Source organism: Ostrea edulis, chromosome 4 (assembly GCF_947568905.1).
Source record: "Ostrea edulis chromosome 4, xbOstEdul1.1, whole genome shotgun sequence".
Lineage (NCBI taxonomy): Eukaryota > Metazoa > Mollusca > Bivalvia > Ostreida > Ostreidae > Ostrea > Ostrea edulis.
Genome location: NC_079167.1, coordinates 67,759,851 through 67,775,163, shown reverse-complemented (window position 1 = coordinate 67,775,163; position 15,313 = coordinate 67,759,851). Strand labels below are relative to the sequence as shown.

The 15,313-nt window shown below is 33.3% G+C and overlaps 1 protein-coding gene and 1 long non-coding RNA gene across 5 annotated transcripts in view; one reads left to right on the top strand and one right to left on the bottom strand.

Moving 5' to 3' along the window:
* Positions 1-542: 542 nt before the first annotated feature.
* Positions 543-15,313, top strand: part of LOC125668059 (2-oxoglutarate dehydrogenase complex component E1-like) — a 35,767-nt gene continuing 20,996 nt past the window's right edge. For 2 of the 4 annotated variants that reach the window (XM_056163584.1, XM_056163582.1), the window contains exons 1-6: positions 543-682; positions 782-1,269; positions 3,504-3,644; positions 7,209-7,308; positions 13,909-14,015; positions 15,051-15,205. In XM_056163584.1, the coding sequence (XP_056019559.1) occupies positions 1,072-1,269; positions 3,504-3,644; positions 7,209-7,308; positions 13,909-14,015; positions 15,051-15,205 (701 nt within the window). In that variant the 5' untranslated portion in view covers positions 543-682; positions 782-1,071. Of the gene's footprint in view, positions 683-781; positions 1,270-3,503; positions 3,645-6,154; positions 6,258-7,208; positions 7,309-13,908; positions 14,016-15,050; positions 15,206-15,313 lie in introns of all 4 variants that reach the window. The other 2 variants (XM_056163583.1, XM_056163581.1) reach the window with 1 other exon arrangement.
* Positions 3,245-4,902, bottom strand: LOC130054285 (uncharacterized). Its single transcript, XR_008802589.1, has 2 exons — positions 4,352-4,902; positions 3,245-3,686 (listed from the first exon to the last, which is right to left on the bottom strand). It is a non-coding gene; the product is annotated as an uncharacterized LOC130054285 (long non-coding RNA).

The following is a 15,313-nucleotide window of genomic DNA, read 5'->3' as shown; positions in this document are numbered from 1 at the left end:
AAGTAGCAATAATTTCTTTCACTCTCAGAGAAATAAATGACAAATCTTTTGATTTATTGAATTACTTTGATTAGGAGAACTTACATTTTCCCCAAAACCCTTAAAATTTGCGTCATGTTGATAATTTCACCTTTCATTATAAATGACTTAGAAATGACTACATAGGAGACATATTTCAAGCCCTATAAAATCTGTAAATCCAGGTTTCAAGTCGGCCCCAGACCCCCTACCTCATACAGTTGCGCCCCCCCCCCCCCTTAACCGTAATTCCTGGATCCGCCCCTGGTATTTCTTTCGTACCTATAGCAGTTATGTAATCACGTCTCTCTTTACTTGTATTGTATATATATGTACAGTATTTGTATTTGTATGTATATTTTCATGCTGCCCCTCGAGGACCCTTGATTGGAAAATAAAATGTTCTATAAAAAATGTAACTCATCTTTAACAGTAGTTTTACTGACAAAAAAAGATATTCTTTTGGAATCTGTAAAGAGTGGGCAGATGTACTCTTCAAGGAGTTGTAAAATATGAGACTGTTCTAAGAGAGGTAACTCTTGTGAAATCAGTGTCGTATTATTTCATTGGTTGAAAATATTGATCCAATAAGATTGCATGTTGCAAACCCAATTTGTTTAGAAGAGTTACTGCAAGGTCTTGGTGTCCGCTCGTTCGACATTTTGTAAGTTTTGTGGACAACTTTAAGACAAAAAGTTGATTTTTAATGAATGTAAAGTTGTTAAACATGTATATCTAAAACTGGTTTTATTTTATTTTCCAGCGATCGGTGAAAAGTCGCCGAGAATTTACCGGTTTTTCCCTGCCGCTTGACCTTGACAGTTACGATCACAACCTGTATATTGAAGAGGATTGAAATAAATCACTGATCTCGAAAGAGAACAATCATACCCGTAGGTGGGAATTAAAACAATTACCACCGTCAGGGAATAGTTTTCAACAGCCACTGCGTTGTGCCTGTGGTGATTTGTTGGAAATCGCCACGCTGGCTCGTGAGCATATGTGTAGTTTTTGTCACACCAAAAGACACTTGCATTTCATAAAGACGTGAAAATGTATCGTGCAAAAACGTTTCTCTCGGGTCTTTCCAAACCTCAGACCCTTGGAATTTTACTTCAAAGGACTTGTGCCAGTACACAAACCATTCCAGAGAGGACTCAAACTTCACACTCGTTTCTGAATGGCAGTTCTTCAGTGTACACAGAACACATGTATGAAGCATGGCTGCAAGATCCGTCTAGTGTGCACAAGGTGAATAGGGGATTGTGCGTGCTAGTTAGAAAATTAAGTCAGAAATCATTTCTGTAATGTTAATACACAGATTACAGAGACATTGTTGTTTAATTGATCAGTAAGAGTACTGACAAGTTCCAATTAACAAATTAACTTTAAGAAAGTAGTTTATTATCATTTCTATTATACAAATTGTTATAATATGAATTTGAGAGACTGTATATCTTTAATCAAAGTACCTTCAAGTGCTTAAAATTATTCAAAATTTATCCATACCGCATTGGGTATAATTATGTTTAACACCTGATAAAGATTGTGAAATTCACCAGGTCATGTGAAATGACCTAAGAGTAAAGACCCTACCTGTTCAAGTCCTCAATATCGGGCATTTTTAGATAATACCAGTGTAAATATTGTCTTATTCTTATTCAGTTTGTGGTTCAACCATTTGACCTTAAAAAGGCAAAGTTGATGTTAATAACTTGCAGTGTTTTGTGTGTTTTTGGGAATATTAACATACACTACTCCTAATCAGCTGATAGATGTTTAGATGATGTAAGACTATGAAATTAATAGTACATAGGTTTGTTTGAATGATGTAATAAACAGAATAGTAATATAATTATTACATCAGCTAATTTGTTAGGTATTATGAAATGTATAAAAAAAATAGTAATCACATACAGATTATAGAGAAAGAGGAGGGTACCTGTAGCTACTGGTTACTACTCCCATTCATATTGATATTAAATTAAGAATTGTTCATGTTATTGTAGACATGTGATAAGAACATCTTAAATGAAGGAAAGTTCCCAATGTCCTAATGTATTTTGTCTTCAAAAACCTGAAGTGGCAGAATCATTAATTTCTTAGATTAACATACCAGGGACTGGACTCTAATGTACATTTTTGAATGAAATTTTGTGTTTTATCGAACTTCCTATTCAGAATTCAGGGATTTAAATCTAAGTGCTTTTTACTTAGTTCTGGTATTTGTGGTGTTCCTTTCCCCTTTCACAAAAACTTAAATATTTTCCTTCCACAGGTAAAGATTCCCCTTCAGTTGTAGAAACTATACAAAATTGAAAATTTTAACAAAATTCATTTTGATATATTCTAAATCATTTTCTATAATTATAAAAGTTTTTACATATATAGGTAATAATGAGTAATCAATCTATTTATATGCCTGTTTTGAGTTATTATTATATATATTAATCTGAGAACTCCTCCCCCTGGAAGCATACAACTGCATTCTCAAAAATTCTCCTTAAATATGAAATGGGTAGTAATATCTAAAGGCTGGATAAAATCCTGAATTGTATGTTTTCATTGGATGTCAGACACGAATACTACAATATTCATTAAACTGCTGTCAATATACTAATCTACCCCCACCCCACCCCACCCCACCCTTTCCACATATCTTATTGATGCATATAAAGCATCTGATGAGTGATGTCAATGTCATAGTAAATTTGATGGACACCTGAACCCCCCCCCCCCCCTCTATATTTCTGTATTGCACCAGTAAATGACTATATAAGCAATAACTTTCTTCCATTCCAATTACCGTATAAGCAGAATTTTTAGTGATGGTTTAATTTTGGTATTATTAGTGAGAGTGGCAAGATTGCTAGAATTGAACATCGCTAACAATTTATTCCATATCGAAGGTAATAGTTATCTTTCCTGGAATTATAAAGTCGCTTGAATTCGCTCTCACTTTAACCATTTTTTATTGGAAAATCGCTAAATTTGTGTCTTGCTAAGAATTCCACTTCTACGTTGTTCTGTATTACGTGTATATTTTATCTGGAAGATTTGCAGGTGACACATGTCCGCCTTTTCTCTCTTCACTGTAACTCTATTTCTGTAACTATTTCAACTTTCGTGTATTTCAGCATAGACAGGGCTCTTGTATATTTTTTTCTGAATGGAGCTGGTGTCTTCAAAGTTGAGAAAAGTAGCAATATTTTGTGAAAATAAGGCATTTTCAGTCTTTAGTTTAATGTATTTTACAGATGTGATAGATTATAAAGAAGACATTTATATGTGACAACATATTGAAGAATTTTGAGTTGATTATTAATTGTTTCTCATGAATAACACATTCCCATTTTAATGTACTGGCCCAGCTTTTAGAGAACTGAGAGAATGTATAGGGGGAAGACATGTTGTATTTATATATATAGGCACAATTATATACTGTCCAGTTTAAATTGATTTACTGCTTTTTCCATTCTGTTAAGTCCTGGGACGCCTATTTTAAAAATGGGGAATTCACCAGTCCATCTCAATTGATTCCACATGCTCAGCCTTCCACTTCTGTAGACTTGCAGAAACAGAGCCAAGAATACTATCATGTACAGAGTCTCATCAGATCATATCAGGTGGGTACTTCCTTAACAGCCCTCCAAGTTTGTCTTCGCTGTCTAAAGTTCAATCAAAAGATGTATATTGTTCAATATTTAAAAGACATTTAAATGCTACATTTTTAAATACATTTCATAATTGGAACGTATATTTACTAGCAGATCAATTTAAAGTATTAAAAATGAATTTTATGGAATATGCAAATGTTATTTTCTGCATGTTTATTGTATATATACATACCTAGTGGCAGTTGTTTTCTGTAAACAAGTTATAAAAACATTCAATGTTATCCAGGAAGTTCTTGCCATCAACCCATGAATATTTGATGACCTGCATTATGATTCATTTCTTTCAACACCTTGTACTTTAAATATCTGTTGTTGTTTTCATTTCTAGAGGAAATTGTGGATCTTGGCTTCACTAATTGGTCACCGTTTTTTCACTTACAGACTTTGTGATCCACAATTTAATGCTTAATTTCAAGCACAATTACTCCAGTCCAGGGACATGCATGAATATTTATATGTAAAAGATTACAGTAATCATACAAGAAAGAACTGCCTGGTTATTTGGGAATGGGAAAAGCAATTTCAGCATCCATAGTTGTATTTACTGCTATTTCTTGTGAAAATAGTCAGCATTGATTAGGAATTGTTCAATATCAACGTCTGACATCTGTAGGAACATGTAACAACATTCTCAGTTTTGTAAGCTGCCTACTCACATTGACCACAGTAATCACTAAAAGTAATTCAGTCTCGGCGTAGATTAAGGATGCTCATCATGTCCCATTTCCTTAGTGCCACAAGCAGCTCTTTCGTTTGGGTAAATGTCGGGATATAAAATTAGGACAAGGTCACACAAATTGTTTACAATCCGCTGCATCATTTTTTTACTATATAAACGTCATACAGCAAACTGTCCAGACAACATTAGGCCAAAATAAAAAATATGTTTGTTTCAGGTCGCCCGACCGACCCTAAATATATCCACCGACCCTATTAATTTTTTTCAATTTTCCATCACATACTGTGTATTTTGTCAATTAAACATTGTGCTCTGAACCCATTTTTTATCTATTAAACACATTGTATAACAACTTTAACTATCAAATTTTCATTGATTCAAAGGCACATATTTATTTTTTTTTTTAATATTTAAAAAAAAAAAAACACAAAAAAACCTCCCTACCTATCCTTTTTTTTAAAATCAGAGGCGACCTGAAACAAACATATTTTTTGTTTTGGCCTTATGACATGAATTTAATTGTGAGTGTTTGTGTCCCTCAAGTATAAGGAAGAGGAAAATGTGGTTTAATGTGCTGTTGTTTATCATTAGATACAGTACAGGTGTAAAGTGGAATTATTAGAGATAATAATAGTTATTTATATAGCACCCTATATGACTATAAATAACCACTCTAAAGCACTGCACACAATAAAAATGATACAGCATGTTATAAAAGTAGTAAAAGGAAATTATAATAGCATTAAGACAGATAATATCAAAACAATGCGAGCAAAACATCAATAATGTGAAGTAAAATTACTTAAAAATCTAAAACATAATGTACATGAAGAAAGTTCCACGCCGTACAATCAAATGATATAAAATACAATAGTTGAAATAAATATACAATTATGCACTTGAAAAAGTCATGTTAAAATGATGGTAAAGAGATGTTTCTAGAAGCTTATACCTTTTATGAAAATTATTTTGCTGTATGATGTTACATCATTGCACACATTTTCATGATCCAGTATGTGAATTTAATTAAAATACGAAAATTAACAAAGAGATCATTTTCAAATTAAAATGTGTTTGAACTTCCCACTGGTGCATGAAGTGCTTTTTTGCTCTTCAAAAGAGCTTTTCTGATCAAAATTTGTCCGTTGTCTGTCTGCGTCATAAACTTCACATTTTTGACTTCTTCTCAAGAACCAATGGGCCAATTTCAACCAAACTTGCTACAAAGCATCCTTGGGTGAAGGGCTTTCACGTTTGTTCAAATGAAGGGCCATGTCCCTTTCAAAGGGGAGATAATTACAAAAATAGGGTGGGGTCATTAAAAATCTTCTCAAGAACCACTAGGCCAGAAAAGCTGAAATTTACATGAAAGCTTCCTGACATAATGCAGATTCAAGTTTGTTCAAATCATGGCCCCCGGGGGTAGGATGGGGCCACAATAGGGGATCAAAGTTTTACATACAAATATATAGGATAAATCTTTAAAAATCTTCTTCTCAAGAACCACTGAGCCAGAAAAGCTGATATTTACATGAAAGCTTTCTGACATATTTCAGATTTCAGTTTGTTAAAATAATGGCCCCCGTGTGGTAGGATGGGGTCACAAGGGGGGGGGTCAAAGTTTTGCATACAAATATATCTATAGGGAAAATCTTTAAATATGAGCCAAGGTGACTCGGGTGAGCGATGTGGCCCTTGGGCCTCTTGTTTCATTCATAATGTGGTCTTTCAAGACCTTCATTGTATTCAACACATGTCATGCCATGTTTCAAACCATCAGGAACGAGGACATAAGATTGCTGAGTTGGACCCCTTAGGAATACATTCAGCAGACTTGGATTCAGAATGTCCCAAAAGCCTCATGCTGAGCTCCCACAACTTTGGTGGGTATATCCATTGCAGATGTGGTATTGTATTTTTGAATGCACCTGTAGCGTATGAAAACAGATTCCATACTTGTGTATAGGTATATATATTGAAGCATGGGAGCTATTTTGTATTGATTATCACTTACTTGTGTAGATTTGCTGCTGAGGTGCAATGGATAGTTGAGCAAAGATTATCTGATGTCAATGCTTGTACATCATTTCCATATTAAAATGTTTTCTTAATCAAAGGATGACCTCTTTTCTAAAGGTCTAAGTGAAGGTCGCATGTAAGAATAGTTTCACATTCTATACCATTTACTAAAATTTAAACTTTACCCAAAGCATTAGTATAATTTGAGGATGACCCTATTGCTTTCAAGGTCAAGGCCATCAAATTTTAAGTAAATGTAAAAAGTCGTTTGATTTGATATTGCAACTCAGCGCATAGCATCTTTGGTGCAAATCATTTGTTATTTGTTTTAATGCTTTTGCAAAATAGTAGAACTCAAAATTTTATTTTATTTTTTTTTTTTGTTGTGATTTCTTCTAGTGAAAAAATTAATTTTGTTCTCCATTGTTTTCCTTGAAGCTTAAGGCTTTTAAGAACACTACCACATAAACCAGGGTTGGTTTTTTGTACATGGGGGAGAAACTTGAGAGACTTAAGCCACATTCTCTCTATAGTTTTCTTGTTTTGTCGCTTATGCAGTGCTTCATTGAATTGCCAAGCTTTAGCATAAAGTACTTCACTAAAAAAAAACTTTGGTGAATTTTTCAGAGTGTGTACCCATCCAATCTTGTGCTAAGCACACCAAATGCCTTTATTTGCAGCAATGCCACAGATTAAAACAGTTTTATTTTTAGCATGACAAAGATCACACATTATGAAATGGCAGAAAAGGTTATATATATGCCTGCTTAGATGTTAAGTTTTACGCTGTTTCCCTGTTTGTTTTGTTGCCTTAGGAACGTGGCCACCATTATGCCGACTTAGACCCACTGGGAATAAATAAGCATACTTTCTCTAACATGGGAATCGAACTAGCTTACGATCATTTCCAGTTTGGTAAGAATTACTACATGGTATGTGTACAAAATCCCAAGGTTGTGGTGGTATTTTGTTCTTGTTCCTGCTTATGCAAACCTGTCTGCGTATCGCTATTTTCAAAATTTATTACATTTAATATTATTTGATGAAGAAAAAAGTGCTCGAATAAGAATTTATTTTGATAACAGATGAGGTCTGAATACTGCATACTAATTTGTATATTTTTTGACATTGCCTCAAGTGGAATGAGATGCACATTGTTTAGGGGCAAAATCGGATAAAAATCTAAATTCAAATAGTTAGGGGAAGGGGGTGAAAACTCCCGTAAGTTTCAACATTCAACATCAATTACATATTAGTGGAAAAAGAAAAAAGACAAGCAACTGTCAAAAACCACATGATAATGTTACATTTTAATGAACATGTAATAGTTTTAATGAACACTTTCATGTATGAATAAACAGTAGAAAAGGTATAAAGTGTTATTTTAATATACTTGTATGATTTTACTTGTTAATCGATCTGTTTCAACATTCATCATATTTAGTTTTAGTTTTAAAGGGGGGGGGGGGGGGGGGGGCTTGGTCAAAACTATATGAATTTAGTTTTTTGTCAGACATTGAACTTTTTGATCTCGCTGAAACAACACAGTTATAGGGAAAAATGTAGTTTGGCAAATAAAAAATATATACAGAATTTCAATATACAGTATCCAGACGTCGTGTGGTTTTTAGTAGTTTTTCTTTTCTGTCATGTGATCTAACTTGTATTGGAAAAAAGTAAACTTTTTAAAAATGCAGTTGAAGTAGAAAAAAGGTTTTCTTAATTGTGTTTCATAGGATGTCTTGGGTTTGGAAGCAGTCTAAGAATGTAGTAAACAAAGTCTATACATGTAACAAAGTTCAGAATTAACTTTTTCAAGCATTAGTCCGTATGGACTAGTGGCTATTGATGTTCACTAGTCCATCCAGTATATCATATAAAATGAGCCCATTCATTAATTTGATTCAATAGTATTTAATCAAACCAAACACTTCACAATTCAATTTCTGACACCAACAGTAGAAAGTTTATTTTGCTCTCAAGATCTTCAGAATCATACAGTAATCTGAGTTACTCATGTGACCCCTTTTATAAATGTCCATGTGTTTGGGAGGTCAGCATGTCACTGTCACGCAAACACTTAACCATGCAGGTAATCAACCATAAGTTCAAACATCTAAGAGACTTGGACAAATTTGTTAAAATCTTCACCAATTCAAGATTGATTTCTGGATTTTCACCAGTCCGTATGGACTAGTGCTATGGAGAGTTTACTAGTCTGACATGTTTTATACTAGTCTTGGACTTACAGACATGAGGTAATATCGAACCTTACATGTACCTATCAAATAGTCTCCGAAAAACCTGGGACATCTTTTTAAAGAGTAAATTCTAGGACAGTCGTGATTCTGTAGACTAATGCTATTTTTGTACTCAGTGCTCATCAAAGCAAATCCTCATCTTCCTGTGTAGCTTATGCAAAAGAAGATATACTATCACATATTCAGAGTGTTTGCATTAATCTAATGGTGCCATTTACCATCTTGTACTCAAGATCCTATGAACTTATTAATAAGGAATGTGTGTTGAGAAAGTATATAGATGCATGTGTAAAGGGGATTTGCATGATATCTGTAGGAGGGAAATTGTATGATATTCTTTGAATTGATTTTGAAATTGAATAAGGTCCAAAATTTTAATTGTTTGTTTTCAGATTTTTTCCTTATGTCAAAATTCAAGCACCGATTAGTAGATATGGAACAAATATGTATATAATTTCTTAAATCATCAACATAGGGGTCATGTGGCCATAGTTCTCTCTTCGTTTTTGAATCAGGTAGCACTAAAATGGAGAATGATGAATTTAAATTATAGGGGACTATTACCATAGTATATTTTTAACCGACACATTGGCATAGTGAAATATAAAATTGGAATTGTTTCCAGTGTTGGAATGTTTTAGACTAGATTTGTAATGGGCTAAAGTATCAATAATCATCCTGGAGAAAAACAGGCTAGAGTGTAGGGATTTTTCACTTATGATGGCTATTTGATTTCCAGTAGACTGTCACTGCTCCCAAGGCTATTGCTTTACAAATAACATCTGGGTTAACTGAATTCTTCCTTTGCTGAGCTGATTAGTGAACAATTATAAGGAGGAATAATGATATCGGAGAAAATCTCAAATTAAAAATATCAAAATTTACCTACTGTTTAATGAAAAAATACCGTTTTAGTAGAATGTCTCTTGCAAAAAATAAATATCTCTGCAAGACTCAAACTTGCAATCTTTTGGATGTATTCCAGTTTATTTCTTGAAGAATGTGTGTACATGACTTTTGCCTATGTCATATTTGATGCTGTATCTTGAAAGTGTTGAAATATTACATGGTCATTGTCAAATTTAAGTTTATTATGACATTACAAAGGTCAGTTATAAGGTCAAGGCCAGGAGTTCCTCTTTTTTTGACACATTCTATATGAGTTTTTTTGTTATTAAATTCGTAATTCATGTAAGTTTAGCTGATAGCTACTTTTGCGAAGTATTTTGGAGTCATAGAAGTTCAACAATGACAATTGTAGTTGGTGAAAATACTGTTCACTTGACCTTGATGATTCAAGTGACAAAAGAGCCATACTGTGTCGCTTGCATTTTCTCCTGTTAGGCTCCATGAATAAGTTAATTCCAGTTAAAATTTATTTGAAAGAAATTAAGTTCAGCCTGTAACTTGCATTGTGGTGAGGCAAAAATAATGTTGAAAGTCATATGACAATATTTCAAAGCTACAAATAGGGATGGTAATATTAGGACGATTCTAGCTTTTGCATGTGTTTCCCAAGGAAATTGACTATCACAATAATGTGTTATTCCCCCTTAGTTAATTTCAATTTGTAGTTATATACCAATATTCATTCAGTATTTACTAGTGTTTGTCAAGGAGAGTAACTTTAAAAGAAAAAACTTAAATAAACATGGATGTCTTAAAAAGGAAAAACTAGATGTCTGAAAAATTAAAAATTTCCTATCACATGTATCATGTATGATGTAGTTGATCATGTCAGTATAAACATTCATTTGAAATTTTAATCTATGGTAAATTCAATATGGAAGTTCCGAGTTCCCCAACAGTTATTTCCCTTTATCGAACTCTTCCGTAAAATATGATGACAGTGGGTACATTTGCTAATTACTATCGTTGTATTATTTCTTAAAAGATGATATCCAGAGTTTCTGAGACCATCCTATCTCGGGGGAAAGGCAACTTTAATGAGTTTATGAATATTGGATAACAAAATGGCTCAAACAAATATTGTTAATTGCCATCTTTCTTTGATAAAAGGGTCACTCATGTAAAAGAGGAAACGAATAATGATTTAATAGGCAATTTGATGATCTTATTCAAACAAATTATGCTTGATATGGCCAGAATACGCATACCAGTGATTGATATAAACAAAAGTTACGCTTTCATTACATTAATCGTACGTAATCGTTATATACAATGCCAGTCTACGATATAATGTATACATTGTGTACCCACCATACATCATAAAATGCGAAAGAGTTCGACAAAGGAAAATAACTTTTGGGTAACTTGGAACTTGCGTATTGACTTGCTAATGCCCTATCTAGTTGTGCAGTAGTGTAAGAAATTAAATGCTACACAATTTTACTTAAAAAATTATGGTATCCTTGGCTTGTGAATAAAGAATAGTTTTAAATGGAAACACAAATTGATTTCAAACTTGAGGAATTTGCTGTTTAATTGCATGCTGGGGATATATTTTGTCTAGTGTTACGAATGAAAATGACAAGATTTTATTTTTTTAATATTATTTTTTGTTTCATTTATTTTGTGTGTGTGTGTGAACTTACACTGGCTAGCAGAGAGTAAACGTTGTTGAACTGTATGTATTTCATTTACATCAAAAAAGTTCATTGTATGCTGTGACTGAAGCCATGTGAATATTTTCTGTTCCCAGTAGGGTTGCTTGTTAATGAATAGAGACAAAGAGTACCGGAATGCAGATTGAGATAGAAGACATTATTATGTAATAGATGATAGATGTGCCTCTTAAGTTATTGTTTTCTGTCCCTTGCTTAACGAAGCTAGGTTTTATTGATATCAAGAAAAGTGGTATAAAGAAAAGTGAAGTGCAACAAAATAAAGAAATAGAGGCATGCTTTGGTTCTTATGTAATCAGTGAAGTTACATTTGGAGTGTGTAAATACCCATACAGGTGCGGAAATGTTGCATCATATGTGATTTCTTTGATTTACCTTACAAGTTTAGACAGATTAAGCTGAACTTTTAGAATACCCCTTTCATTGAAAGAGAAGGGTACTTACCTTCAGGACATAAACCTCGAGTGTTCTCAGTGTTAACTTGTTTACAGTAGTGAAGGTTTTATAGTTATTTTGAGTGAGGTGTACCAGCGATTGATTATTGTCAGAAATTTCCACGAGTTTAGGTAGACAGGTTGAAGTACAAGTATTGTATGCTTTATCCGTGTATTAAATTTTATTTGATTGACAATTTTGAGTAGTTTTAGATTTTGAGCAAACTACATTTAGTTCATTTTCAAATTGAACTTGTTAACCTTAGGGTAAGAAGTTTTCAGGTTTATATTTTATGAAATGCATTGATAGAGTCAAATGTAAATTATTGCTTTCAAGTATTTAAAAAGGACACAAGGAAATTGAGTTGAACAAGAAATATTTATCTGATATTGTTTCTCATTCATTGTTTTTTCTGTGTACATGAAGCTGTTGAGAGAAGACTTGTATTTCAGAGCAAAACAGTCTCTCTGCGTACAGGCATTTACATAGAATAGAGAATAAATCATTCATGAATTTTATTGGCAGCACTTGTATTCGGATAAATATCTTCATGCATAATAGAGCAGTCTAGAGCTTTTGCACCTTAAAGAGTGTGTTAAAAATAAGATAATGGAAAAAGATTGTTTGATAAATGAATTAAAACATGCAATTGCATAACAGAAAATTAACTTAATAAAAGTTATGATTGCTATGTTTAGTATGTAAATTTTATACACTTGGGCATTATGGGTCTTATAATGTTATGGTGTAGTTGTCAGTTTTTCTGTCTCTTAGCTTTTTTACAATCTGATTTGATATTGCCAGATTTGCCAACTGAAAACATTTTTGATATTGCCAGACCATATATTTTAGACACCACCACCCCCCTTTTTTTTTTAAAAAAACAAAACAAATCATACTTAAAGTTCTGTATTAGTTGGGAAAGGAAATACAAATTAAAGGTTTGTTTATTTGCTGACCCCCCCCCCCCCCCCCCCCACCAAATCTTTTATCCACTGGCACTGCTTTTAGATGTTCTAATGAATAATGATGAATTTAGTTAAGTTGACAACATTGTTTAGAACAGAAATAAGTTGTACTTTGTGTGTAGAAAAGAGAAATTGGTGTCTTTTAGTAGTTATCAGTTCTGAAGCAGATTCATAGTCATAGTATGACTCAAAGCTCAGTAGCATCTTTTTGAAATTTCGTACCACGAACCATTGCCTCCCAGTAGAGACTGGCCGATGGTTTAGTATACCATATAACGAAAGGTTATGTGTTTTATGTAATGAAACAAAAATTGCAGATGAATATCATTTTGTATTAGAGTGTAGTGCTTTATCCATTATAAGAAAAGAATACCTACATAGAGAATATTGTACGAGACCAAATGTAATGAATTTTATGAAATCATGTCAACGAATAATGTTAAAAACCTGTGCACGTTTATTTTAAAGATATACGAATTAGTCTATTCTCTTAACACTTAACTTCAAATTTTTGTATATATTGATGTTTTTATTTCACTATGTTTATTTGCATTCCTATATACATTCCTCTGATGTTACTTGTATTGATACATGAAATTTCTGTATTGTACCTCATGTACCATTTCCATTGTGGTTTGAGCGAATAAATGAATGAATGAAAAAATGAAAAAGAAAAATCCAAAATCACTTCTTTTTTTCTGAAAATCAAAAAATTTGGGAGGAGGGCTCTTAAACTTTAAAATTAAAAAATGCTAGCCTTAACCAAGTTTCCAAAAAAAAAAAGATGTTTGCAATGTATGAATAGTTTATGATTTTGTATGCATATGCTGATTTACATATAGAAAGTGTGTCTAGATCTTAAGAATATAGGCTTGTGGGCCATGAAAGTGGGATGACCTATGCTTTGAACTTGAGTTTCAGTTTTCATTGTATATTTTCATGAGAAAAAGTGGGACTGAATTCAAAGTCTAGCTCATCTCGACATCTAGGGATAGTAAAACTGGGACATCTAGGGATGGTAAAACTGAGACGAGCTTACCAGTGATCTTGGTCTCGCTTTTATAAAAGCAACACTTTGTGAAAAAAGTGAGACTGGGATCAAAATGGACTTCTCTTCTGTTTTGAAGCCCTGCAGTATAATGCAAGAATTGCAGTAATTAACAGCATGTATAGAACAGCGTGCTTCATTTGTGTATCATGTACCTTATAACAGTACACAGAATTCCACTCAGTAGTGATTGGTTTAAAGCTAGGTGATTTTTGTAGGAGAACATGACCTGGATCGGAAGTTTTTTTTGCCTGATGATAGTGTGACATACATTGGAGGGGAAGAAAAGGCTCTGACCTTGCGAGAAATTATCCGAAGACTAGAGGTAAGTAGGACTTTATTCTATAGTACTCCATGTTTATAGTACTCCATGTTTATAGTACTCCATGTTTATAGTACTCCATGTCTATAGTACTCCATGTTTATAGTACTCCATGTTTTTCACAACTCCTTTGAAATTAACACCAAGGATGATAGATAGGCTAAATCTGCAAGATATATGAAGTGACCTGATCTCATTTCTTCACCATCATGGTAGCAGTGGCAGATTAGCTCATGTAGAATTCAACTCTTCTTCAACTCATTACTGTTGATCGTATAGACTTCAACTCATTACTATTGATCGTATAGAATTCAACTCTTCAACTCATTACTATTGATCGTGTAGAATTCAACTCTTCTTCAACTCATTACTATTGATCGTAGAATTCAACTCTTCTTCAACTCATTACTATTGAAACACATTGAAATAATGATCATATTCAAATATAAGAGGTGACTAAATGGGGCGGTCCTTCAGATGAGACCATAAAAACCAAGGTCCCGTGTCACAGCAGGTGTGGCACGATAAAGATCCCTCCCTGCTCAATAGCCATAAGCACCGAGCATAGGCCTAAATTTTGCAGCCCTTCACTGGCAGTGGTGACGTCTCCATATGAGTGAAATATTCTTGAGATGGACTCTAAACAATATTCAATCGATCAAATATAAAATCCCACCGTAAAATGCTGAAATATTGTCAAAATGGCGTAAAACCTCAATCAATCAATCAAATATAAAATGACATAGAAATATCCTCTTGCTTTTCTTTTTATGTACATCATTTCATAAAGGCATAACTTGAAAAATGGTCATCAACTAGAATTGCTTGTGTATATGAATATTCTTAATAAAGCTTCTTATATATACTTTTTCCTTTAGAACATTTACTGTAAACACATTGGAATTGCTTGTGTTTGTGAATATTCTTAATACAGCTTTTTATATACTTTTTCCTTTAGAACATTTACTGTAAACACATTGGAATTGCTTGTGTTTGTGAATATTCTTAATACAGCTTTTTATATACTTTTTCCTTTAGAACATTTACTGTAAACACATTGGAATTGAGTATACCCACATCAACAATGAGGAACAGACTCGATGGATCAGGGAAAAGTTTGAGACGCCAAGAATTCGAGAATTTTCCGTGGACGAGAAACATGTTACCTTGGCTCGTCTTGTTCGATCACAAAGGTAGAAAATCATGTCCTTGTCTCTCCCCTGAAAAGACGTGGTGTTTTGTCCTGTCCATCCATTAATATGTTTTATGTTTCCCCTGCTATACCAAATGTAGTTGTGGAA